We start from the raw sequence: 27,925 nt of genomic DNA on the forward strand, positions 1-27,925 counted from the left end.
AAACTCCTGGCATGGCGAAAGCCGCGAGCTGACGCGAAAATAAAAACCTCTCCCTCTCTACTGGCGGGGGAGACAGCGCGCTGTGCGCGTGCGGTGAAACCGTGTTGTGTAGCAATATTCAAGGACCTTGAGATAAGGAATCCAAGAGAGGGTCAAGGTGGTAAACTTGACCCTGAACGAGCCAGTGGCGTCGGTTCGAGGGGGAAGGAGTCGCCCTTCGGCATTTCGTTACCACATCCAGTTCAGGTGGCCCCGTCTAGAACACCCTTTCCCCCCGAGAGAGACCACGGCGAGGTTGTCCGAGCGCTCTCACATTTGATCGGTCGCGTTACGCGATGTTATTCTTGCATGAGGAGTAAATTCGCAGCGTGCGAAAAACTGGACAAAGAGAAATTGATCGACATGCAATTTGATCAATAGAGAAGCCGCAGTAAGAAGGCTGCGGAATGATTCTGACCACCCTGAGGTTCTCTAAAGAGACACTGAAGGGGAAATTCAGTTGAGCTGCGTCAGTAAATTAGAATTCTACAAAGCGACAAAAGCTACTCTGAACGTGAGAATTGAAACTTTTAGTAAGCCAGAAAAGGCCCATAAAAAAGAAAGAAAAGAAACGCGAGTGGGCGACGCCGTTCTCGTAGCGTACTCGCCGCGGTGTCGTGCATTTTGACGGCGTCTCGTCGGGCCTGGACGGCCATATACAACTCCTTGTGGCCAACCAAAATTGCTTACGGGGCCTGACAAGGAACCCTCTAATGCCTCCAGCAAATTCGCGTGACCTGGCTGAGCCGGAAAATGAGCGAAAGCGGGAGATGTGGCATTCGCTCTCCTCCATTCGCAGACGAGATATGCATTCGCAAAAATGATAATAAAAGAAAAAAGCGAAAAGATTTCATCGACGATTACGATACTCCCTAGCGCGAAATTTTAGCACAGCTCTGTACGTGAGAGAAGTATGCGTGTCAATATTTTGTACTATGATTATATAGGCGCACGCTTTAGTAGAGAATGTTGTGAGTAGCGCGCCTGTCGCGGACAATCTGTCTCCTGCGGCACACTGAAAACGGAGCGAAGTGTGGCGCGACTGCCTCACTAATCGGGAGATCGCGAGAGGCAGCGCGTGGGTGACTCGTGGGCGCCATTCACAGCTGCCGCCGCAGACAGACCTCCGCTCATGCAGTGCTTTGTTTCCATATGTGGTATGGGTGGACTCGCTCGCCGCATGCCTTATCGATGGCGTCATCGGTGAACAGACGACGGCGCGCTAGTATGGCGCCATGTCGTAGCGGTCGTCACCGCAGAGCCCGTCTTGCGCGGCACTATATGCTTTTCTTCGTTACTGATCTCGAGCGGGAAAGGTGGGTCTTCACCGCAAGGATAAAAAAAACAACGATGAAGGCGGGCATCGTGATGATGAAAAAAAAAAGTATAAACTATTATATTCACTTCATTGGTACATGGTGGTGACTCTCATCCGAGTGTCGAGCGGTTATGATTAAAACGGGGGCCACGACGGCCTTAAATAACCCCTGGCGGTCCTGCGGTCGTCGACGTCTTTGTGGAGAGCCTGTGGAAGTGGGTTCTGCCGTCGGCGACCTCCTGCCTTTAGTGTTTTCTTCCCTTCGTCCTTCCCTTTGCGTCAGCTCGGGAAAAAAGGGGTGACGCTGTTTCGAAGGAGAGGGCTTACGTTGACAAGGGGACGCCCGCTTGAAAGCTTCTCACACTTGGCAGGTGGAGGTTCAGGCTTATCTTAACAGCCTTTTCTGGTACGAGGCAAACCATCTTGTCATGGGAACGTACGCCTGAATGTCTTTCACACCCGACAGGTCGATCATAACATTACGCTTTTGCCATACCCTCCTCACGGTACCGCTGCGCCGTCCTCCTCCGCTTTTCTCCTCGCACTCTTCGCTCTCCCCGTCTTTTACCTCCGCCCCACCACGCCCCGCCTTCGCTCTTTCGTCCTTCGCTGTGCTCGTTCGCTCGAGTTTTACGCCGAGGATGCCGACGCTCAACGCACGAACGGGCGCCTAGGAGCTGCGCTCTAAAAAGGCGAGAGCATTTATGACGCGATGAGAGGAGTCGGGTAAAGCGACTGTGGTCTTCACGGATTAAACACGGACACGAGGAGAGTAATTTAACAAATGCTGAATCAAGTACCTGAATAATCACCTGAATCAAGTACGCGATGGTTTTTTTTTTCTCATTTCGCTACCATCTAAATGTGGGCGCCGTGACCCGCAATAGAACCTGCAATGTTGCGCAGCAGCAGCGAAACGGCGTTGCCAGCGAGACGCCTGCTGCGGGTCACGTGTTCAAACAAACACAGCGGAAGACAGGCAGCACTGGGTCTGAAGAAATCGTATTCCGAAAAACGCTCGAGCTATACATACCACCGAAAATTATCGCCAACTGACACGAAGGAGTGTACGATATACACGACCATAAAGAAAACACTGTCCCTTTACGGATGAGAGGTGCACGTAATATACGTACGTAAAAGGGGTGCTAGCGCTGGCATTGCCCGCGCTTGTGCTCGGGCTTCTCGATACAACAAAAAATACACGTAAAAGAAATAGAAGGAACATTCCATTAATATTACACAGGCGAATTACACACACGTGTGCAGTTGACATATGTGTTTGTTGCTACGCTGTTTATTGTGAATGATCGTCATGCTGTCATTTTGTCCATTAATGAACGGTATTTTTAGGACCGAAACTTCGAAATGTCGTGTTTAAATGCGCGCTTTCGCGCCAGGTTTGCGTACAGGACAACAGGCGCACGCAGGCTCGGTAGCCTCTAGCCTGCCGTCCCATCTTCCTAAAGAAGAGGGGAACGAAGCTCTGTTCATTCGTTCAAATATCTTGTTGAACCTCTGTCGAGCAGCTGCGGCGTTTTCCTGTGCACGGGGTGACAAGTATCCTTCCAGCTTCAAAGGCACTTTTTTTTTTTTCGGTCGTCAAGCCACGTTTCTTGCCGATTTTATTTAAAATCAAGCAACGGAGCCATGCAGTCACGATAAATATTAGATCAGTCTAGACACATAATATGTGCTTTCGAAATCATATTGCCGTTAATTTCGCGGTAAGAGGTTGATTACAGGAACAGAACAATGACCACCAAACGTTTTTTTTTTTTTTTTCAAATTTCGTACCGGAACTTCACCGTCGGCACGCCCGTGTGACGTCACGAATTTGAAAGCATCTTCTCTTACGTGGGCCCATTTCGGCGCTGTAAGATTTCCCAAAATCTTGCCAAGTTCCGCCTTGGGCTCCTGTATAATGCAGTGTCTATTATCTATAAATGTATATCTACATTATCTATTATCTATAAAAATCAGCAAGGCCCGAGCAGACGTCGTTAAAATGTGTGACGTCATGGCGAGTCGGAGCGGGATTTTGCAAGGTTGCGTCGCGACCTTTGATTCGTTTTCTGTGTTTTTGGCTTACCGATCCTTATTTAAGCGAAGTGGTTTATACTACGCCTAGTACGGCTCTTGACATTGTTTCTTGTTGCGACTTTTCGTATCAGCGGACGCTTTGCAAAAATATATTACGTTGCTTTAACAACGGTGCTGTTTGCTACACACGATGTTGACTGTAAAATGAGCCTGGACCTTCATTAAGCTGTTCCAGCTTTCACAGCGAAGCAGTTTACCTCTGGCCTCCGCATGCGTTCACAGGGGCGGTATACCCTGGCCGGCTTACGTCCGTATCACGGCGCGTGGACAGGTATGCGTGGGCCGATCCCGGAGATATACAATACCGGGCTTACCCGCGGCGGATGTGAAGCAGGCTTGAAGCACTCCGCCAACTTCCAAAAGCAATTTTAATATCTGGGGTCCAAGTAGAACCGCATAAATTCGACTAATGGTATCTTCGACTGAAGGCCTCCATCCCCCGAAGCAGAGTCGGGCAGATCCGGCGTTCCCCGAGCTCAGAGGTGGAGGAGAAGCGCGTAAGCCGAAAGTGCGACTCACTCTCAGAGGAGGAAATGGCAGATACGAAACCACGTAACTACTGCCAACGTCATATGTTTCGCCATACAAAGCTGCCGGCGCTGCGCTGCCGTGAAAACCGGCGGACGCATCGGCAGGACGAGCGTTCGTCGAGATGCCTGAAGTGGCTTAGGTTGCCTAGGTTACGGAGCGCTGTCGCCAACAGCTGCGACGCGGCGCTGAGATATTTAGTTTCAATCTCGACGGCTGCTCCGACGACAGGGCTCGGAGCGCCAGCGCTCCAAGATGGAGGAGAGCAATCGAGAAGAACCAGCCGAACGCAGGGCGCGCACCCTCCTTCAACCAGCCGAAGACAACGCCGCTCGCGATAGCGCTTCAGAGCGCTCAGAAACGACCAGCCGAAGATGGCACAAGTGTAGCAAGTTGACCTTCGTGCGCTTTGTTTTAAATCCCGTTTGACGAATAATGAAGTGGGGGGGGGGGTGCAAATAGTCTGGCGACGGCGCCTGTGCAGTGGACTGCGCTTCTGTGGTTATAACGTCACGGATGTAGGAGGTGCCGGCGCGGCTGCGGTGACCGCGGCGGCGCTTGTGTGGGCATAGTGTGGTGCCGTATGCAAAACAAAAGAAAAGTATGATTTCATAATGCATACACGCGAGCTTGCCGTCCAAACGGCTTCGCTGTTAATCCGTCCCCATATGAATGTTGCGTCCCCACAAATATTGTGGGAATTTAACACTGAAAGAAAATAAATAAATTATTGATTGATTGATTGATTGATTGTTGATTGACTGATTGATTGATTGATTGTATCACGGTTCCAGCGACTCCTTATATGTAGAAAAGTAACTCAGTATTCCGCCCTCTCACCTCTTGAGTGTACCTTCAGTGATTCATTTACGCATCGCTCCTCCCCCTAAACACGCAGAGCCGACGAAATCTCACCGCGGGACGCAAAGCCGCGGCCCTGCACTCCCAGCGTCGCCGTAGCGGCGACCCACAAACCCTGCGGCGGCGGCGCTGCCGCACCGGACCCCGGGGACTGCCCCGAGAAGCCCGCGACCGCGCACTGGTGCACCCGCGTGGTCGAGCCCGCGCTGGTCGTGGCGTCCGAGATACTCCAGTACCCGTGGGGCGCCGACGCGCTCTTCCTGGTCGGCATCGTCCTCCTCGCCTCGCTTCTGGTCATCCTCTACTACGTGGTCGCCGTCGTGCTGCCCATCATGGTGCTCGCCGTGCTCCTGGCCATGGTCAACTCGGCCCTCTTCGAGAGCAGCCGGTTCGTCCAGATCCTGCAGCGGCTGGGGCTCACGTGATTCCCCACGTACATCCTCAACACGAGGGGCCCTTTCGGCGAACTGCCTTCGTGTCCGATTTGTACAGCCGCAAATTAACGCCCGCGAAAACGCGGAACGTCTGCCCTTCTGCGGAGTCGAATCGCCGAGTCATTTTTGCCCCTCGAGCACGATGACGTATACGTCCACGGTCAACTTTCCGCGTCCGAGAGTGTTGTCGTGTCGCGTTATTCTAGATCCCGTCAAATGCCGCCATTTCGTCGTTCCGAGCCAATCGGAGCTCTGTGCAGAGCCAATCCAGAGCCCCCTTGTGAGTTCATCAGTGTTGACAAGTAGCGGGATTAAACACACACATAAAAAAAAAAAGAACAGTGGCTCACAGGCGACCTACGGCTGCTTTTGGATCGAAACGCCAACATGGTGGAATTCGTGGGTGCCCGTAAATAGGACCAGAAGTGCCTATTGAAAACCGTAGATCGAGAACAGATGTCTCTTGATCTGGTTTCTAAAGACGATATATAGCCAAACATTCTATTTGCGCGCTTATACGAGAGATGCGGATCGCGTTATCTAATCTTGCTCTTTGACCTGTCGTCTGCCATGGACAGCTTAAGATTTAAGCGTTGTCTTCTTCTCTACTACAGGTACAGTCAACCGCAAAAGTTTACGGGACGCAGGATCTGCCAAGAAGTTGAATTCTCGCGAAGCGTAGTCACACAGCCTCGAATTAAATGTTCCAGCATGTGGTAGCCTTCGCCACCTACACAGTGATCCATTAAATACGAAGTGTCATGCATTAACAGTGCAGGAATTCACATTTGAAGGGGAAACCGCATCCCGCAAACTTTTGCTGTTGACTGTACGAATTTCGTTGCCGTCTGTTCACTTTGCACTTGGGATGTCACAATTCAGACCCTGTGTCTGCATGTCTGTACCAGTAAAGTGGCCCGAGCTGTTCTTCCATTTTTTTTTTACGTCACTGTTTAAGCTGATTGGCGTTGCTTTCTCTTGACGTTTTCAATATCACGATGGCGCGATTCTGAAGCTAGCGTGAAGGCAGAGTAGCGGCTGGCGTGGATAGAAGTAGCGTTAGTAAAGTAAGCGTCCTCGGATGAGGCTTTCGCATTACGCTGTATCTAGAGACTTAAGCACCTGCTCAAAGTGCATGCGAAATGTGTCAGCTCATAAACAAAACGCCGGTATACGACACAGACCCCCTTGAAGATGCCCTCTAGCCAGTAATTTATTCAAAGGGCAACTATAGCCACATTTCGTGAGTTATTTGTGTTCTGTTCTGCACAGAGTTGCTGCACACGGCACTTTAGGCTACAACAAGGCAGTGCGACCGAGCACATTGCAATACTTATAGGTATTCTCACTTAAGCGCCGGCAGTGGCGTCGGCCTACGCTACTTTGTCTTTCAATACAACGAGTCCCGCATACGCCCTCTCCGACAGTGGTGTTGCACTGCCAGGTTTGGCCACTGCGGGTGTCCTGTGCGTTTTGCTTTCTTTGCTTTAGTTATTATTTTGCCTACGCGCCATGTTGTTGCAACATTGCTCTGTGATCACTTTCGCACTTTGGAGAGAAGTTCGAAGCTATTAGAGAGTTTTAGATTAGGGGGACGCAAGCGTTGGGGGGTCCCTTAGCGCTCGGGGCCCCTCAACTCTTGCGTTCTTACGTACCCCGAATCTAAAGCTCTATATTTTGTCTTGTAAGCTACGCCAAATGACGCGCTGCCTCGTTTTTCCTGGGTACTGGTGCCAACTGGAATCTCGTCGCCCGCGTCTGTGTCCCGTCTGTCTTGTATATGACCTCGCATCGGAAAACAGTGTTCAGACAACTTTCAGGCTGACGTCAGGTATGTTGCCACGTCGGTCCGAAGTCGCGAAGTCAATTTCTACCAGGGTCCCACTGTCCGTCGGCATATATAAATGGGTGCGTCTTTGTGCTAGTCCATTGTGGCCGTGCGTGCGACAGCAACTAAGCCAAAATTACGAAGAACTCTGTTTGACGAGAGCTTGGTGATCTTTTCGAACTCTGTCGGTGTTCTGCTGTCATCGTCGTGTTGTACTTTTTTACGCACTGTGATCACACGAAAAATAAAGTGAGATGTACCTTTGTAATGCAATCTCTCACTTTTTTGCCTTGCGTGACGCTGTATGTCCTTGAATGAACTCTTTGTGGCAGTGGGAGTTCATCAAAAAGAAATTGAGAAATAAAGCTGAAAATTTCTGATCGCAAGAAACATCAGCGAATGGGAAGCAGACAACTCGCCGGAAGTACCTTTTGAGGCACTAAGCAACATTTCCCGGTAGAGAAACACCCAACACTGTGTTGCTAAAGGCCTAATTAAACGTGCGCTTAGTATGAAATTGTATTCCACGGCAATCGCGGTACTGTTATCAGCTGATGAAATAGTAATTGCTAAGACGATATAACTTTAGCTCCTTCAATTACTTTGGATGCGTGGTGTCTCTCCCTCCACAGATGGAGCGGCAACAGGATGCATATATAGGAGGAAGCGCGGGTGTGGAGCCGGAGAGAGCGGATCGCGCGATTGCAGAACGCTCGCAATGACGTCATCTAAACGTGACCTCCGAGATCGAACGACGCGCCACACGATCTCGGAGGAAGCCGTCGCCTAGCTAAGTGCGGAGCGTTGAAAGACAGGCGCGCACCCAACACAGATGCGGGCCTCGCGTCACGACCAACACGTGTACAGAGCGTACACAAGGCATGCGCCGGATCGCGTTTCAAGTTTGTCAACACTCCCTCGTCTTGAAGTAAACACCCTCGCTGCTGCTTCGGTATGTTGGTCGATGCATGGCGGTAAGTTTCGCCCTGTGTGAGACGTCTCAGAAATAGGCGGTACATAGGTCACACGAGAAAGCTACCGCTGACTCTTACGATTAACCGCAACGGTTTCTGTCACGAGGCAAAGTTTTACGTTTTATGATCCGCTCTGCGCATGGGCACCTCGCCACACCTTGAGTGGTGTTCGGCCACGGAGGAGGCAGAATACTTCCACAATTAAAGATTTCGTCACTGCCGGCAACTTTAAACAGCAGATAACCAGGACACGGCCATGCACTGCAACAAGTTCTACGTGCAGTGTTCGAACACAACGGCGCGATGTAGCCGCCATCGCTGCTATATTTGCCTGCGCCTCCAGCATTTGATAATGTAAACGTGGGTACTTGCGCAGTATTCGATTCTAACAATAAAAGCCGCAGCTGAATGATATCAACTGGTACAGCAAGAGTTCGTTACAGCACAGAGAGTACCTTTATTACAACAGCAACTGCGGATACCCCAGGTTAATTTTCGTCGTCGGCGTCGCCGTGAGGTTCATCATAAAATTTAGGCGCGGCAAGTTTGCAGCAGGTGCCAGGGAGAACGCGCCAGGGTGAGCCGAGAAAGATGGTGGCTTAATGCGCAACGCCGCCCAGTGCTGAAGGTCGAGCGATGAAGCTCGTCCTGGTGGCGCGGGGGGGGGGAGGGGGAGGAGTGAGGGCCGCCTCCTCCTATAGCCCGGTCGTGGCTGCGCATGGTTGTACGCACGCCCTATTTCGGAGGTGGTCTGCGGCGGCTGGAAAGACCGAGATGGCTAGTTGCTCCAAGTGCGCTGTCTTCGCGCGCGCCTAGCGTTGGGCGTCAAATAAGTGTCGGGGACGCGTTGACGCCAGAGGCAGCGCGAAGCGTGCTCTACGTCACGCCAGCGTTGGGACAGTGAGTGTTCGCGATCATCGAGTAAGATCTCTTTACGTTTGCCCGTGGGCGCGTGACACCACGTTTCTTAGCTGAATTAGTAAGCGAATGTTTGCTTCAGTTTGTATGGCCGATAAAACCACGAACCTTGGTTCGTGTAGTTGCCTCACACTCTGTAATCCCTATCGATGCCTCGCCTCTCGGGCTAAATTGCGACTTTTAGTTAGACTGCACTTATTGGTAGCAGGTGTTGCTACCAAGGGTGCCACGTTCGACAATGGGGTAGTAAGCGACTGTTTTGTCCGAAGAGGGGTCGGAACCGACTGAAAGTGATGACTCATTTGATAAATGCATCCTCTCTAGCGGTTTTTATATTGAAGAATTGCGTCACATGCGTATACGCTCCTGCGCGCAGCTCAGTGTTATTTTCAGTAATGAAGCATTTTAGCGTCATCACCGGCACTATTAATCATGCACGTGCCCCCTATGGACAGTGACCATCATCCGTCGCGTGATTTATGCGGGACGCGCGACAACGGCGGGGACGGGGCCTTGCATAACATGGATCGAACAATCGAAGCACCATTACTAGACAACAAGGACATGTCTACTGTGTAAAGCATACGCAAAGCACTGCGGTATATATGGCGTGCCTATCTGACCGTACTCTTTCTTTTTTCGAGTGCCGACTGAGATAATGAAACAACCGGCTGGACAACGCTCCTGCATGTAACGAGCTGAGGGCGCTCCACATGACGAGCTGATATTTTATAGTTGGGTGTATGCGGGTATTTCTCCGAACATGCTATACCGTCTCTGTGGGCGTGTTTTTGTCTAAAAATGGCGCGTGGCTCTTCAGATAATGCGTACAGTTATACACCGCGTACAGGTAGAGGAAAAGGACCAGAACAAAACGAAAGTCGACTTCCGCAGCAGAAAAGAATAGAGCAACGCACAATTCTGCAACTAACATTGCTCTATACCTGGCGACAACTTTCTGTGGCAGCACGACCAACGCTAATAGGTAGGTGCTTCGGCTCCGTATCCTTCGCCGTGCTGCTACAAAAAGTTGTCGCCAAGTGTAGTTGGTAGTCAGTACGGATCCGTGGCTACAGGCGGCGCGAAACAGACAGGAACAGGACAAGGAACAAACGACACAAACGCCATAAATACGACACAGTGCTTGTGTCGTCTGCTCCTGTTTGTTTTGCGCCGACTTTATTCGTGGTTTTCTGCAGCCCCATATCGAATTGAGGTCCGGCCTTTTGGACCCCACTCCTCCCCCTACCTCATCTTTCTGTTCCCCCTTTCCCGTCCCACAGAGTAGGGTAGCCAACCAGACGCATTTCTGGTTAACATCCCTGCCCCCCCCCCATATCTATCTCTCTCTCTCTCCTGCCTGCTCCGCAGTCCTTTTTGGATGTCAGTGACGATTGTGAAAGATGTGGAAGATCAGCCTAATCAAAATCAGCTTCAACAAGAACTGGGGTGAGGGCAGAAACTTTTTGTTTGTTTACAATCACCGCACCAATTGTAATTTCTAGCTTTCACATTAAGCGAATAAAGACGTTAACCAGGAGTTTTTAGCCAGGTGTGTCCCGGCTCTTCAACATTTCTTCAACATTAAGCGAATAAAGACGTTAACCAGGAGTTTTTAGCCAGGTGTGTCCCGGCTCTTCAACATTTCTGTTAGTTCAGCCTCACTTTGTAATCTTCTAACCTCCCAGTTATCTCGAATGCATATATATATATATATCGACCGCCCCAAAATGGCGTTCGTGCCGGCTTCGATGCCCGAACCAGATGGGCGACATTTTGTAAGTGCCCACCTAGTGGACATATTCATTTCGTCTGCTACTGAAGTGCTGACTGGCTGGGGGCGCCGGTCTCCTCCTGACGCTTACCCCAGCCTACGTCCTACGCGAATGCGTCCGTACAGGTGCACACATATTGCAGTCGTCGTCGTCTTCGCAGTTGTGACTGTTTTACGATATGGGTCACCCACGAAGTTTTGTAAAGTGCGAGAGCTTGCGAATGCATGGAGGCGTTCTTTGAACTGACACCAATTTTTAAGCTTTCCTTCCCGTACCCCAAAATTTAATTCACTGAAGGGTACCAAATGGTGTAAAAAAGTAATTTGGGTCAATGTTCCAGCGTCGCATAGACGCGCTTCAATCTGTAAACCAAATGTATTTTCGCCAGGCTGGAAATTCAGGCTGTAAAGAGGTTAGGAACGCCCGTCGCATATATCTCGGCAGCGCGCGCACTCCCGATACGACCGTGAAATGTCATCGCCGTCTGAAGCATGACGAAGCATGACGCAACACTGCTGCTACCGACTTGCGCCATCACGACTCGGCGCTCCACTTCATACCCTCGCGGCACCTGTCTAACTAGATCCGTGTGGCGTAGCCCAAGCTACGGGTCGCGTCAGCGTTCAGTAATCAACCCACCTAAGTTAGTTGAACAACTGGTTGAAACTAACGCACGCGTCGTGAATTTCTTCCCTCTTGGTGATACCACTTGCGCTTTTCCTAGCCGTATGAAAGCATCGGGCGACATATTTACATGGAATGCGGGGGTCACGTGAGGATTAGCGGTCCGCAACGAACGAGCCTTTGTGCAGTTCAAGTCGGGCATACACGAACGTGGTTTTCGTTCCCGATTCGGAGCCCGAATAGACCCGCAGCGTTCGCTTCGCTGCATGGATGTAGTGGGACACAGTGCAGCAGCTACAGCCAGTGGGAAGGAAGTTCGAACCGTGTCAAACGGCAAGGTCGAGCGCGCCCGCCAACAGACGCGCCGGCTGAGCAAACGGTGACGCGGGGGCACAAGTTTTTTTTTTTTTTTTTCCTCCTCGGCTTGCACATCATGGTGCGTTGCGGTGCAGACAGCCCCACAAGGGGGATCAATCAATCAATAATATATTCAGCAATAACACTGAGGGTAGGGATGCTGGTGAAGAGAAAAACAAGGAAAGTAACAACGTTAGACAACTACACTCTAAGAACAGTTTACACCCTTTGGAGTGGCCCTTCTGCCACGCAACAATAATCGTCATCTGCCTCGATGCGTTTCCTTTCTTTAACGCTGCGAGCCCGGTACTTTCCAGTAACGAATGGCACGCGCGTTATCAGCATGATAGCATTGCCGACAGGAAATGCTATCATGCTGATAACGCGCGTGCCGTTCGTTACCGGAAAGTACCGGGCTCGCAGCGTTAAAGAAAGGAAACGCATTGAGGCAGATGACGATTATTGTTGCGTGGCAGAAGGGGCACTCCAAAGGGTGTAAAGTGTTTTTAGAGTGTACAGCTGTGCGCAGGTGGTGTGTATACGTATATACGTGTGCGTGCGTGCGTGCCTAAGTGTCGGCCACTCTGCATTCTCAGCTGCGACATGATAAACGGAGAAGATAGCTAGACAGCAAAGCTCCACTTGGAGACAAACTCGATTTTAGTGCTCATATAGATGTGCAAAGCATAAATGACTCCACTATAGACGACCGTTCGACCGATTGGAAGGCCCAAAATTGTTCACCAACGACAGGAGATGACTATGGAGTAATCTGAGCGAAATCGGACTCTTCGTGCGCGCTAACCGTCTAACTTGCGACGTGCTGAGATTTTTTCAAATGTTATCGCTAATATATCTAAAATAACGGTGCATTTCTTGGTTGTGCTGCGGCTTCTGTAAATTGAAGTTGACTTCGTTTTCATTTTGAACGAAATTGGCAGTCTCGCCCGAAGAGCGAAGCACTGACTAAAGAACGAAGTCCGACTAAACGCAGACGCGACATACGCGAGTGGGACTAAATTTCTGGCACCCTCGAAAGCTTTGACACGCCCTGTATAGGGCCTGTAACGGTATCGCGCCGGCGCCATTATATATATAAGCTGCGGGTAAAAAACAACGCCAGTATAAAATTAGATCGCTTTCAGGTTTAAGCACTGATATTGTTCTCATTCTGAATATTTCATAGTCTCGGATTATATGTGAATGCTACGCTTCATGATATTATCTGTTTGCGGGCTGCCATTCTCAATGTGATGAGGAATAATTAGGTCTATAGAATGTAAGAATTGTGCTATCTGCCACAGACAACTAAAATTATTATTATTATTTTTTTTTTGCTGAAACGCTCAGTGTGTGTGTATATACATCATCAGCCTATTTTATGTCCACTGCAGGACGAAGACTCCTTGCGATCTCTAATTACCCCTGTCCTGCGCCAACCGATTCCAACTAGCGCCTGCGAATTTCTTAACTTCATCACCTCACTTATATAGTCTTCTGCCGTCCTCGACTGCGCTGCTCTTCCTTGGTACCCTTTCTGTAACCCTAATGGTCCACCGGTTATCTAACCTACGCATTACATCACCTGCCCAGCTCCGTTTCTTTCTCTTTATGTCAATTAGAATATCGACTATCCCCGTTTGTTCTCTGACCCCACACCGCTCTCTTCCTATCTCTTAACGTTACGCCTAATATTCTTCGTTCCATCGCTCATCGCGCGGTCCTTAATTTGTTTTCGAGCTTCTTTATCTCTCCAAGTTTCTGCCCCATATATCAGCACCGGTAGAATGCACTGATTGTACACCTTTCTTTTTAATGATAATGGTAAGCTTCAAGATCTGACAATGTCTGCCGAATGCGCTCCAACCCATTTTTATTCTTCTGTAAGTTTCCTTCTCATGGTCAGGGTCCCCTGCCAGTAACTGACCTAAGTAAGCGTACTCCTTCACAGACTCTAGAGGCTGACTGGCGATCCCGCACTGCAAGGCTTACGTGGCGTTCCCTTGCCCGGCTATTGATCATTATATTTGTCTTCTGGATACTAATCTTCAACTTCTCTTATATTCTCTTTGTTCAGGTCCTCAATCATTTGTTGTAACTCGACCCCAGTGTTGCTGAACAGGACAATGTCATCTGCAAATCTAAGGTTGCTGAGATATTCGCCGTTGATCCTCACTCCTAAGCCTTCCCTGTTTAATAGCTTGAGTAATTCTTCCAAGCGTGCGGTGAATAGCATCGGAGAGATTGTGTCTCCTTGTCTGATCCCTTTCTTTATAGGCATCTTCCTACTTTTCTTGTGGAGAATTAAGGTAGCTGTGGAATCTCTGTAGATAGTTTCCAAGATATTTACATAAGTGTCCTGTACTTCATGCTTACGTAATGCCTCTATGACTGCTGGTATCTCGACTGAATCAAATGCCCTTTCGTAATCTATGAAAGCCATATAGAGAGGCTGATAGTACTCTGCGGATTTCCCGACTACCTGATTGATGACATTGATGTGATCCACTGTGGAGTATCCCTTCCTGAAACCTGCCTGTTTTTTTCGTTGACTAAAGTCCAGTGTAGCTCTTATTCTACTGGAGAATCTTGGGGAATATTTTATATAATATTGGAGGTAAGCTAATGGACCCGTAGTTTTTCATTTCTTTAACGTCTCCCTTTTTGTGGATTAGTATAATGTTGGCATTCATCCAGTTCTTTGGGACCATTGAAGTCGATAGGCAGTTCGTATAAAGGGCTGCTAGTTTTTCAAGCAATATGTCGCCATCATCTTTGATTAAATCAACTGGTAGTCCATCTTCTCCTGCCACTTTTCCCCGTGTCATGTCTTGCAAGGCCCTTCTAACTTCATCTCTACTTATAGAAAGAGCCTCTCTAATTTGTTCTTTATTACGTGGAATGGAGGTATCGTGGCTGCTTTGGGCACTGTACAGGTCAGTATGGAATTCTTCCGCTGCTTTTATTATATCTTCCAGATTGCAGATGATATTAACATGTCGATATTTCACTGCATACATCTTGCTTTGTCCGATGCTAGCTAGTTTCCTTCTCACTGTTTTCAGGCTGCGTCTATTTTTTACTGCTTCCTAAGTCTTTCTCACGTTATAATTTCGAATATCCTTTATATTACCCTTAATTGTTGATTAGTTTTGGCAGTTCCGCGAATTCTATCTGATCTCTTGAGTTAGACACGTTCATTCTTTGTCGTTTCTTTCTTAGGTCCTTTGTTACCTGGAAGCGCTTACCTACTGGTTGCCTTGAGGCCTTACGTCCCACTTCAATTGCTGCTTCTGAAGCCAGCCTACTTATGGTTTCATTCATTGTCTCTACGTCATCTTCACCTTCTCTGTTCTAAGGCTGCAAATTTGTTTGAAAGTGCCAAACTGAATTGGTCTGCTTTTAACCTTACTGCGCCTTTAAGTTGACCTGTTTCTTGGTCATTTTTACCCTTTCTCTCTTCAAATTGAGGTGAATCCTAGCCCTCACCAGAGTCCTTCCATGTTTTTCTGGTCACGAAACTCCGCCGTCACGCTATGGGAGAGGTTCATATGCTGCCCAAAGGTGCCGCGACGCGGCGCCACTGTGCCACAGAGGGCATCGTTCGTGTACCGAAATGCGGGCGCAGTGCGAGGCGAGCTGACTTTTCGGGTACGTTCTGTGCATGTGCTGTGCTATTTTTCGAGTGTTGGGCTGTTTGGTTGAAGTGGTGGGGTGGGACAACGATGCCGAACACGTGTTGCGTGCCTGGGTGCCGTTCCGGCTACAAGGGCACGACCGAAAAGGTGTCGTTGTTCTGTTTACCTAATAACAAGGAGCAGCGCGAGAAATGGAAGCGGGCCATACCGCGGCAGGAAAGTGGCGGTTTTAATTTCGAATCGAAGTATACACGTGTGTGCGCGAAACACTTTGACGCCTCGGACATCGTCACTGCGTACAATTTCAACATCAACGGCGACGACGTGTCCCTGGAGCGTGAGAAGCCGACGCTGAACACATTTGCTTTATGCTTTGTTGCAACCTCAATTTGTGTTATACCAGGATAGAGTAGTTCACAGCAATAGCGCCCTTACCCCGACCATCTATGAAAGGTATAGCATTAGAATTCCTTTAAATGCAAGTGTTAAAACAGAATAATATGCATTGTTTTATTTTCCATTGTCCTTTAGTCTTGGCTAATGATGGGCTACAATTCTTCAATTGCACGTACTATTAAGTCTATAAGCTGCTATGAGTAAGGTTATTAGCACACTGTTAGTTACATTTGTATTGTGATTTGCTGAGCAAGTTTTGTCTGCATGTTTAAGTAACAGCTGAAGAAGTAGAAAGGTGGTATCTCTAACAAGCCATTTAAAAAAAATTGCTGTATTTGTGATGTGGCTACTTGTGTTCGTTTGAGAGTTCTTTAGCCGTGTGTTATGAAATGCTTATGCTTTACACTTTCTTGTTTATAGAAACAATCGACTATGCATTCTGTACTTATTGCCATTCGTTTGCTGGTGTTTGTTTCCTGCCTCCCAATGCATACCTCTCACGTTTGATCTTATTTCTTTATGCGTATTATATCAGTGTCATGCTTTTAACAAACTTCTTGCATTGTGAATGGTGGACCATTTGTGACCGGACGCCTCCGTGCTATCTGTATTTCGCTCCGCTTATTTTACATGATAAATAAATGATCGTGCTTGTATTTTGTTTTTGCACCAACACGTTTTATTTATTTTGTTAATCGAATTATAAAGTATTTTTTTTTTCATTTTTCGACCATGATAAGAATATCAGGACCGGTGATTGCAACATTTTAACATATTGTAAATAGTTGCGAATTAAGAACCAAAATACCTAGTCTCGTCGTTTCTGCGTCGAAACCACGAGCAGTGAAGTGCTGGGCTTACTGACGCTTCTAAACGACTGCTTGCTAAGGCAATTGCCTAATTACAGCTAGTTTCAACTGTGCAGGTCCTAACACTTCAGGTGTTAGGACATCCGTTGTTAAAAGCCGCACCGAAGGCATTTAGCAGGATGCGTTGTTGGGCAAGTTGGTTCATTGTAATAGGAAACATTGGCTGCGCTTTCTAGACAATCACATGTAAGAAGACAGGACAGGTCTGTCTGTCTGTCCTGTCTTCTTACATGTGATTGTCTAGGAAGACATTTAGTAGCGAAGTTCGTCTTGCATTAATTCTACCTAAATCTTATTCAGAAATGATATCGCTTTGCAAGAAATCTTAAGCGCATGGAGCAGCTCAGTTCCCTTTTCTTTGTCATTAAGTATTCTACGGTAGCAGCCCTTTGCAATAGCAATTTCATTCTTTTGATCTCGTTATAAGATACTGCCCACAGAGTCCTTCTATGCCACAGTTTAACAGAAACTGAACAGCTGTGCTCGGCGAACAATCTGGCGCTATGCGCAACGGAGAATTGGCGCTTACTCCTCTGGTGATGAGTGGGACAACTGGCGTTTTGTTGCGAATGCGCGGTGTTTAATTTAAGGCAAATATTAAAAAGCGGAGCCCACCGAAGCGTTGAGGCGAACGGCGATGACGAAGAAATCCGGACCGGGACCGCCCGGCCGTGTACAGCGGACGCACTTCGACGGGGGCGAAATGCAAAACACCCGTTTATTTAAATTTAGGTGCATTTTAAAGGATCCCAGGTGGTCAAAACTAATCCTGAGTCCCCCACTACGGCGTGCCTCATAATCGTATCGCGGTTCTGGCTCTTAAAATTCCAGATCTTTCTTCTTTTTGGTCTGAGACCGCCGCAAGCTCCATGTTATGAGCGGCTTTTTTTTTTTTTTTCGTCCCGTGCGCTCATATCATCGCAGAAGACACGCTCAGGCAGTAATTTAATTATATTCAATGTTAAAAATAGTTACGTGAAACTAAAGCGATCGTTGAGGAAGTTGAGAAAGCTAGAATACCGAGGCTGCCCCACACACAACCACAGCGGTAGCGGCGTTCGCATGCCCTCTCATGCACGGTTGCGCCTCTAGCGGCGGGCGCTGGCGCTATATGAAACTGAGGCGGCAGTTTCGTGACCAGAAAAAACATGGAAGGACTCTGCCCTCACTAACCTATGATCACTGCACTTTACCCCACCTAACACTTCCACATCCTGCACAATGCTGGAATCGGCCGAAAGGTATGAAATCGATTTCATTTCTTGTTTCAGCGTTAGGGCTTTTCCAGGTCCACTTTTTGTGCCAAATCTTCCTGAAGAAGGTGTTCATTATTCGCAGCTTCTTCCTTTCCGCGAATTCTACAGACATCTCTCCTCGAGTGTCCCTATAGAATCGAGACCGTAGTTGCCACTTGCTTGTTCACCTGCCTCCATTTCCCCCAGTTTCGAATTGAAGCCGTCCATGACTTGCGTATACTGAGCAAATTACTTCGATAGCGTATATATATATATATATATATATATATATATATATATATATATATATATATATATATATATATATATATATCGAAGTAGTAGTACTCGAAGTTCTCAGTTCATTAGTTTCGAGTGCGGGAAAGCGGCGACTCTGTGCCTCTTCTACAAGGTCGTTCGTGCCCCCCTCCTTCTCCTCCTCGCACTCTCAACCGTGTTTTGACGCCCGCGTCGAAGCGTGACCTTGAACGCAGCCGGCCGCCTGGGCCGCTACGGAAAGCGCATTCCCCGCACTCCGGCAGGAGGCACGCGCTGGCGGCGAGTTCGAATGCGCGCTCGCGCGCACATACACACACGGCGGGGCCCCAATGTGGGCCATCAGGAAACCCGAGCAGCGGCGGCCGGGGCGGTTGACCCGGCGATGGCGTCCGCACCAATGGTTCCAAAAACCGGTTGCCATTGAACTCGACGGCCCGCTATAGCGAAGAGGAAACGCGAGCATAGAGAAGAGATAAAAAGAAATGCGAGAGGGGGGAGCGGGACGACCGAAAACCCAACGGCGACGCTGGCGGCGTGTCACGAAGAAAGCGCGAAAGGTCGCGGGATTCCGAGCGCCGTTCGCTTACAAAATTTTTTTTTTTTCCACGTCTGTAAGAACGGGGGTTGATGGAAGACTCATTACAGCTAGGAGTTGAACGCCCGAAAGCAGCCCGGAACATTTGAGGAATGTTGCAACAAAGGGCCCCTGCAGGACGCTCAGTCCGTCGAATTCAATCAGTAAACAATATTAGTGCCTACTCAATTGATATTGCGCGACAAAAAAAGAAAGAACGACACGGACGTGAGAGAAGACGACATACCAAGCGTCTTCTCTAACGTCCATGTCGTTTTTTTTTTTCTTTTTTGTCCAGCAATATCATTTAAGTAATGGATTACCAACTTACCCGGAATGCTGCTCATTAATATTAGTACGGTAACGCAAATGACTGTGGTTTGGGTCTCTGACGCTCGAGCTAGCTGCCTCGGGACAAAAAAGCATACAGGGGCAAATATTCGCATCAGGGTGATGAGGCACGTGTCTGCAGCAGAAAAAAAATCTCGAGACGACTCGACTCGGTACGCAATGCCAAGATATTCGCCCAGCCAGAACCGTATAGGGAACGTCCACCTTCCAGAAGAGCTGGGGTTATTGAAAGCTCGCGCGCCTTCCAGAATGTACAACACTTTCCGTGTCGCACATGCAGTCTGACCACGTGGTCTTCGTCTGAACACAGGCAACAGATAGAATCGGTGAGAACGATCGAGAATGTTCCGGTAGGTGGTCGCGCGTCTTGCGCTGAGCGATAACCTTAAACGTGTGTGAGCCGGTGAAACGCAGCTGTCACCAGAAAACGGTAATGTGCGCGTGTCAAGATACATATCTATATACTGATGTCTAAAAACGCGGAGGCCATGACGTGTTTCCGGCTCCGCAATGACTTCCGGCGCATGCAGCCCACAAAAACATAGCCTTCGAGATGTGGTTATGTCATTCAGAGGCAACAGCCACTGGGGCGTGGATTTGGACACCACCAAATAGAAAGCGTGGAAAAGATGGGGGCGAGGTACGTCGTCGCTGGGACAGGTAACTTAACAAGATAAGTAGAGGTATACTTCATGCTAGACTGATAGGTGCAGTAAAACCTGCTTAGCCCAAGCAGACTACAAGGTAATATTTGTTGCCACCCCGTTTCGAAGGGGATAGCATCACAGATCATCATCATCAAGGGGCAGTGCCTCACTGTTCGAAGCTAGGTCAGGGTGTCCGAGAACGCGCAAATATAGAATGAATTTTTTTCATGAGAAGATTCGTGTACAGCGTGTGGAAATGGCGTAGAGTTCCGGTCGGTTGAGTGTCCATCCAGCGATAAATGTGAAAAGCGGTTGGCTTGACTCTCGGAGGCTTTTGGTTTCAAGGGCACTACTGAGACACGATCGAAACTGCTAAGGAGACAGCAGATGGATGAGGGAAAAAACAAGCAATTAAGAGAACTTCCTCGGATTATGTAACTTAATGTATAAGGTTCGTTACCCATTTAAACGCGACAGAACAATTTAGAGAGCATGCTTGGCGGAGTGTGTCAACAGCCCGTTTCAAGGGGGATGCTTATTTACGCCATTATTAATTTAACCAGTCGCTCGATCGAATGGTTAAGTAAGGCCTGTACGCCAGCGCCAGAGTCGAAAGACGTCGAGTTCCTTCCGCACTTTCGGTCGTGCCCCACATTCGCACGCTTACGTATAGACCGTGCAGAGATAGCTGCACTGAAAGGCTGTCGGTAATTAGACAAACAAGCTTGCGAAATATGAAGACCCGAAATATGAATATTCAACAACTACCAATCGACGGACGCAAAATGTACACTGCACATAAATAAATTCGTACCCTACCACCACATCAATTACCGATCCCTGCTCCCCCTGCACCCACACCTCGACGGCTACACCCGTATTTCTTGAGCATCAAACGCATTTTTGAAAGAACAGATAGCCTTCAAATTCATCCGCACTCATTGTGCTTTGGAATGATCATGCCGATGATGTCTCCAGTACTGATGACCGTAGCAACGAACAGTTTAATAAACGATGGAGCTGTTCGCTTTGAATTTAATACTGAATAGTTTCGTGCTGTATACTTATGAAACTTATTAGCTTCACTCGTTGTCGGCCTACGTATTTTTCCTTTGTTTGTGCCTTTTCACACTCAGTGCTCCTTCGGGGGCCCTGTGATGTCTTCAAAGAATCAACGAAGGCAAGAAGGCAATCGGGCAGCGCCACAACGGAGTGCAGACGAACCCTGTACGTATACCCATCGCCCTGAACTCGTTCCCGCCGTTCGATTATTTCCCCTTCTGAACGGGCAAAAGGCGAGGGCTTCTATTCCACGCACAAGTGAGACGTTCCGTTTTCTTTTTTTTTTTTTCTTTTTTTCACCGCGCAGCTCCGAGGTGTAATCGTGCGTCGTTCAGTGCATTTGTCTTCCACGCAAATGCTTCGAAGCTAGGCCTCACCGTACGGCGCGGACGCACTAAGCGCAAAGGACAAACGACGCTTCCGAGGCAACGATGACCGACCTCGACCGCCCGGAGATCAAAGCCTTCCCACCCTCTCCTCCTCCTCCTTCTGCCGACTGTCGACCAGACGGCGAACGTGAGCGCAGGTCTTGTTCTTGATGATAGCTGCGGCGTCGTGCTTCCAGGACGAGCAAAAAAAGAAAAAAGGAAGAAAAATGTGCAGAGAACGCCGTCGTCTGCCTCACGGTCGCGCTCCTAACGTCCGTTTGGTGCCGCTGCATTCTTCCGCTGTGAACGCGCGCAACAGACCCTGGCACTCCATGATATCATTTATTTATTTTTTTTTCGCGCAATGCTCCGCAGACTGGACAATCGTCCACTGTAAGAGCAAAGTTCTAGGTCAGTGCACGCAAAGGAACTCCGCGCCGTAGGATACGACTGCACTGCTCGGGTCCCTCGAGGTTTGGGAGCTTACGTATAATAGAATGAGAACAACGCCTGCTAACTCTAGACTGGCATACAGAGAGCTAAATTTTGCTTTTCAAATTGTAAAGAAAAAAAAAAGACGCGCATACCTGTTTCTTTGTGGTCACTCAAGTTTTGCAGCAATGTCGTATTCACGATCTGGATAGTTCAATATAACCAGAGCTATTTCACTCCTTGAGAAAAATGCATTACGTGACTGCTGTATTGATTCTGATATCTTTCTTTGTTTTTCGAGCGGATCCGAGCGGGGAGGGGGAAAGACGAATTCACCATCCTATGCAGCCCTCGGAGTAATGTTTAAAACATGGCGTCGACACCACTTCCAGCGTCTGCAGATACGGCAAAGCGCGACCTCCAAGATAAACTTTTATTAATCGCCCAGGGTCGGGAGGCGATGCAGACACCTTAGACATGCGCCAGTGCGCCTACGTGCACGTGTCTTTGCTGTGACGTCAATCTTAGTGACTTCGAGAATTTATTCAAGGCAACATCTCTAAGTTGTATAATCTGTTGCGTCGATAGACGAATTAAGGTTTAGAGCGATAATAAAACACACAAACCCAATGGCTGCATGCGTTTGTTTTACTTTGCACCGTAGCAAGAGAAATGTACTTCCGTTTCGTCTGCTTGTTCCTACGCCATGCAATCGCGCGCGAAACTATGACTGGAAAAATGACCGAAACTATGTCATTTTCTGCCGTGTTCCAGCGCGCGACCACGCTCTGTGAACCGCTTGTGTCGGGGTGCCGCCCGGGATCCCACTGCACTACGGCTGGCCGTCCTGAATAAACCGTATCCACGGCGGCTGCATCTCTGCGCCGCCTCCTACAGTTTGCATCCACTATACATGTTCCTTTATTCCTTTATCCTAAAGGAAATAATATTCGGAATCCGATTTGATCCCTCGAAGCTATAGTATTCGTCATACTTGTGCTCCGTTCGACCGCCATTCGAACAGCCGCACTTTTAACGCCATGTGTCCATTGGAACCTGCTGAAGTACTTATACATGCGAACTTCGATTCGGCAAGGAGCCCCGGATGAATTATGACAGCCTATAGCTGGTTCCTTTTGTATGCACGCGCATGCAAGTAGTGTTCGGTGTAACACATGAGCGGGTTTGCATTCTGCACTCGACATGGAGGCCAAGCAGGAAATCGAATACGAGACCTCCTGCGCAAGCAGCAGAAGTTATTCTTAATTACATAATTAGTCTTAATTAATCAACTTCTCGAATGTTATATATAGATGAAAAGTGTCAATAAGAAAATTGTAGAGCAACATTGAATTTTAGTGCGTTCCGTATTCCGGCAAGCATGGGCGGTTTGCCGGATGAGCGGGCGCGTAAACGTGAGCGGCCAGCTCAACCACATACAAGCAGAGCCAATTACTATATTCTTCTCAGTTGCTGGGATAAATTTTAGACAGCGGCGCAATCGTGTTCACAATTACGCCGCTGCCGAAAATTTGCGCCAGCAGGGAAGCAGAATATAGTAGGTTACTGCAATTTTAGCTCTGTGCTTGTCCAGTTGCGCTCTACGCCACCAGGCGGATGCACCATTCCGGCCGCTCACGGTTACGACCCCGACCATCCACCAATCTGCCCCCGTTTGCCGGAATAGCGGACGCGCTAAAATCCTATTCACACGAAAAACTCCCGATGCAGCTTTCTGTTGCTCGATAGGTGCTCAGTAAGCCCGCGAATACACGCAAGGTGCCTCGGGCCACCAGTCGCTAAGCAATTTTTTTGGTGTATAGGCGAGGCAGCGACACGCAACGAATGGTTATTTTACGGTGTATCCGGTATAAGTATGCTACCGTCTGTGAGCACGCGATCAAGCTGTTCGTTTCCTCTACCGCCGGTGCCGCCCCCATACGGCCGGTACAGTAAAAATAGCAGCGAGTACTGCGAGCTCGAGTACAAAGGTGCGTGTCCGCCGAGCTAAATCTGGAAAACGGAGCCGGAAGCAACTGGCGACGAGGGGTAGTAGAACGGCGCACTTTCCTGGTAGACGCGGATAACGCCGGATCCGTTTACATTGGCAGTAAGGTTAGGTTGACGCAGGCTACAGCTTCGCTTCCAGTTCCGTCTATAAGGACCGCGCGCCGAAAACAGAACGTTCGGCTCCTTCTTGCAAACTTGGGAGAAATATTGTTTTCTTTTATCGTCTTGTTTTGCATGGCGTTCCGTTCCTCTTAGATACCATCTCGCTCGCATGGCGTGTTCGTTCCGTCCGTGTATTCTGAACACAGAAGAAAGGACCGTTACAGAAACTTACAGGAGGGCCACCTGATTTTATTGAAGCTTAGCGGCTACTATGAATCTGCCTCTTCAAACGGACCCGGCCGAAAGAAAAATATTAAGAGGAGGTAGATCGATAGATTATTCGTCTAGAAATTTGTCATCGTTTTTGGTGAACCAATGTATCAGTTGAGTAGAAAATTACCGCCGAAGGTCCCTCTGTTGTTCCTACATTTGAATAGCACGGCCCAAAACGGACGAGTTCTGTGTGTCAATAAGTAATGACGTCACATGGGGGAGCACCTCAGTCTGAACGACGAGTGACGCCACATCGATTTTTCTTTTTCGTAATTTTCTCGTTTACAAAACCTAGATGTTCTATGAATTAAGAATGCGTTGTTACAGAAGCCTATTCTTTCCGTCTATAGCTCGACTTTCTTTTTGTCTCTCTTTAACCACGAGCGCTGACCAATTAAAGGATATACTTGAGAACTAAATGCAGGCATTACGTAATGTAACGCTACTCACTGGAGCCTCCTCCCCAGCTCAAAGGCTGGGGAGGAGGCTCACCATTTGCTCGACAATTCTTCCAAAGAATTTTCTACAGTACACGCTATATAAAGTACGCTCTTTTTATTTTAAATAAATAAGAATAGAGGAATATCTTTTAAATCGCCCGTAGCTTGCAGCACGTACGTGCTCCTTGAGCTGGGCTATCGGTGAGACGGACACTATTTCGCTAATTGCCGTTGAATTGCAATTTACGAATTGTAGCCGGACAGGAATTCCAAGTCGTGCCCACTTGGGACAAATTCTGAGGATGAGAGCAGCTGAGAATGACAGCAGTTTCGGATTATCCGTTCCCGAAACGCGCGACGATATGCACTGTTGTTCGAGCTATTCTTGAGCTTCGGTGCGTTAAAAAAAAAGAACCTTTGTGTAAATGACGAAAGAGAAGTGAAACAGCACTGCATTTTCCCATAAGTTTGACGGCAAGTACTGCGAAAAACTAGTGTTTCGAAATTCGTTCCAGATTGATTTGTCTTGCACATGAAGTCACTCGCTTATATTCCTAATTGCAATATGAGCGCAAAAGTAGTAAGTCAGAACAATTGATTAATGAAAGTGCTAATTGGGCAATTGGGCATTTTAATTTTTTGCGCAACTAATGCCCACCTCTTCGAGAAATTTAGCTCACTGCGTATTTAGATGTGTACAATGTAGCCACAGGCGACCTTAAACACTTCGGTTAACATTAAAGCACACACACGGACGCGCGCACGCACTGTATATAGGAGAGTGGATAACAAGGAAGTGGAAAGCCAGCTGACCACACATTGTTTATAGGTTATAATTTACAGATGGGTCCAGGAGTATATGAGGGAACCTAGTCCTGCGGAAACCCGCAAGGTGGAGAGAGTAATTAATGAAGGTAAAATGAGACATCGACCCAAACGTAGCAAACTGCTACAAAGAAAAACTCATACGGGTTCGTCGAAAGAAAAATAAACTAGCAGTTGTAGAAAAATTCGTCCTGGTCCGGGACTCGAACCCGGGACCACCGCCTTTTCGGGGCAGCCGCTCCACCATCCGAGCTAGCCAGGCGGCTAGCAGATGACCGGTCGAAGTCAAATTCATCGACAACTCGAAGCGAAGGCAAGAGTTTGACGTAATAGTTCTGCGGAAACCCGGTGGAGTTACGACTATGATTTCGAACTCTGGAGTGCACTAAGTCGGGAGAGGAGGCGCCTAGCGACGACTGACCTCGTCAGTATCAACAGCCGCCAATTGGTACGTGCAACAAAACTGCGCAAATATTTATTATTCAGCCCTACCATATCGCGATTTACAACAAGAAAGGTGCACTTGTACCCTGGCTAACACGACTACCGATACAGATATATAGTGGCCCTGTGAAAGGTTCGAGCCTGCTGCGCAAGTAGCGGCCGCTTTTATGTTTATGACGGTACGACATAATACAAGTAAGAATATGCAACAAAGCTGCCCGGCATTATAAAAATAAAATCTAATTCATTGACTGTTATTCAACATAGGGGCGGGGGGGGGGGACGAAAGTCGGGACATTTGGCCGCCCCGGTTTGGTCCAGTCGGGAGGCGGGACAGTCCCGCTAAATTCGGGACGGCTGCAAACCCCGGTTACGACAGACAAAGCTGAATGATAACTGAGGAGGTTACGGCCAGGCGACATGCTTGACACGTACCAAATACGGCTCGATCCCCGATATAAAGCCTAGACAAACCATCACCACGCTCAGTGGGCTTGGCGGCACGTCAGTGATGGGCCATCCTAACCGACTTCACTTCTTCGCTACGCAGTTCTTGGTGCTGTCCTGGATTCTGAAGCTAACACCGTGCTCTGAACAGCCTGCCTGGATTCCACTGCCTGCCGATGAGGACGCCCCGCATTGCCATGGCGAGCTGCGCCGGACCTACCTCTACGGAACATCGGACTGCGCATCACAGATTACGCCACTTCTGTCGCTGCGGTGTCATCGGCTGACGCCCTGGCTTCCTGGCACACTATCTTCGATTGACAGCGCCATCTTCCCTCGGATCCCCGATATAAAGCCTAGACAAACCATCGCCACGCTCAGTGGGCTTGGCGGCACGTCAGTGATGGGCCATCCTAACCGACTTCACTTCTTCGCTACGCAGGTAACAAATTGCTGTTGCCTTTTCGCTAAACGCACTGGTTACCGAACATTACTCGTGCTGCCGAGCCCACGGCGCTCTCTTTGTATGGTATTTGACTGTGCTCGCATGCTATTGAAATTACTTTTGTTGGCAGGAGATATTGAGACTAATCCTGGACCTAGAAATGATCCAACTGTACTCCCTGCTGATATGCTTGATGTTCTGAAGACATTGCAAATCGGGCAGTCGGCCATGCTTGAACAGCTAAATTCAATTAGGTCAACCCTTGCTGATCATGAGAAAACGTTCAGCAAACTCGGCGCACGGTTGACCAAGATTGAATCCGACCTGTTGTCACTTTCGAATATAAAGTCCCAAGTAAATAACATAGAAAGCGTCGCTAATAGCAGCGCTGCTCAGGTAACTGTGCGGACTGACCGCATTAATGAGATAGAAAACAGATCCCGCAGATGTAACCTGGTTTTTTACGGTATCAGCGATGCGCGAAATGAGTCGTGGCGTGATTCTGAGGAATCAATAATTGAACACTGCCACAAAAACATGGGCGTAACTATTCACAGCCGTGATATAGAACGTGCCCACAGACTTGGCACTTTGCAGGAGGGAAAACGGAGGCCAATAATAGCAAAATTCGCCCCCTTTAAAGATAAAGAAGCCATCCTTTTCTCAAGCGGTAAGCTGAAGGGCACCGAATACGGCATTAGCGAAGACTTCTCCCCAGAAACTGGTCTGGCCAGGAGACGTCTAATCGAATTTGGAAAAGCGCAGCAATCTTCATTCAAGCTCCGTTACGACAAACTTATCTGTGGCCGAAAAACCTACGTTTACGATCAAGCTAAACAGTCGGTCATCGAACGTCAATCATAGCAGCAAGTGCAAAAGCCACTGAGGCTGACCCAGCGTGTTAAGCACAATCTATCGTTGCTCTACACTAACATGCGCAGCCTGATACCCAAACGGGATTCGTTATGCAGCCTCATTTCCTCGTCATCCAGTAACATTGTTGCACTAACGGAAACATGGTTAAATTCCACAATGCTTGATTGCGAAATTCTTCCAGATCTACCAGAATTTGATATTTTTCGCAAAGACAGGTGCGATGGAACCCGTGGCGGCGGTGTGGCTATTGCTACTCATCGCCAACTTAAGTGCTCTTTTGTAAATATAAGAACGCCTCTAGAAATGATTAGGACGTGCTGCCACGCCACTTCACCGCGTACGCTCATCGGCTGTTGCTATCGTCCACCCTGCACTGATAGCTCCCTTCTTTCGTTTTTTCACGATGCGTTGTTTGAACTAACAACGGCTTATCCTAACACCCCCATATTGTTA

General features: G+C 48.5%; 1 protein-coding gene across 2 annotated transcripts in view; it reads left to right on the top strand.

Moving 5' to 3' along the window:
* The window catches only part of LOC142560126 (uncharacterized), a 49,717-nt gene extending 42,338 nt beyond the window's left edge, over positions 1–7,379 (top strand). For both annotated transcript variants that reach the window (XM_075671959.1, XM_075671960.1), the window contains exon 5: positions 4,887–7,379. In XM_075671959.1, the coding sequence (XP_075528074.1) occupies positions 4,887–5,274 (388 nt within the window). In that variant the 3' untranslated portion in view covers positions 5,275–7,379. The remainder of the gene's footprint in view (positions 1–4,886) is intronic.
* The last annotated feature ends 20,546 nt before the right edge of the window (positions 7,380–27,925 follow it).

Source organism: Dermacentor variabilis, chromosome 10, assembly GCF_050947875.1.
Source record: "Dermacentor variabilis isolate Ectoservices chromosome 10, ASM5094787v1, whole genome shotgun sequence".
Classification (NCBI taxonomy): Eukaryota; Metazoa; Arthropoda; class Arachnida; order Ixodida; family Ixodidae; genus Dermacentor; species Dermacentor variabilis.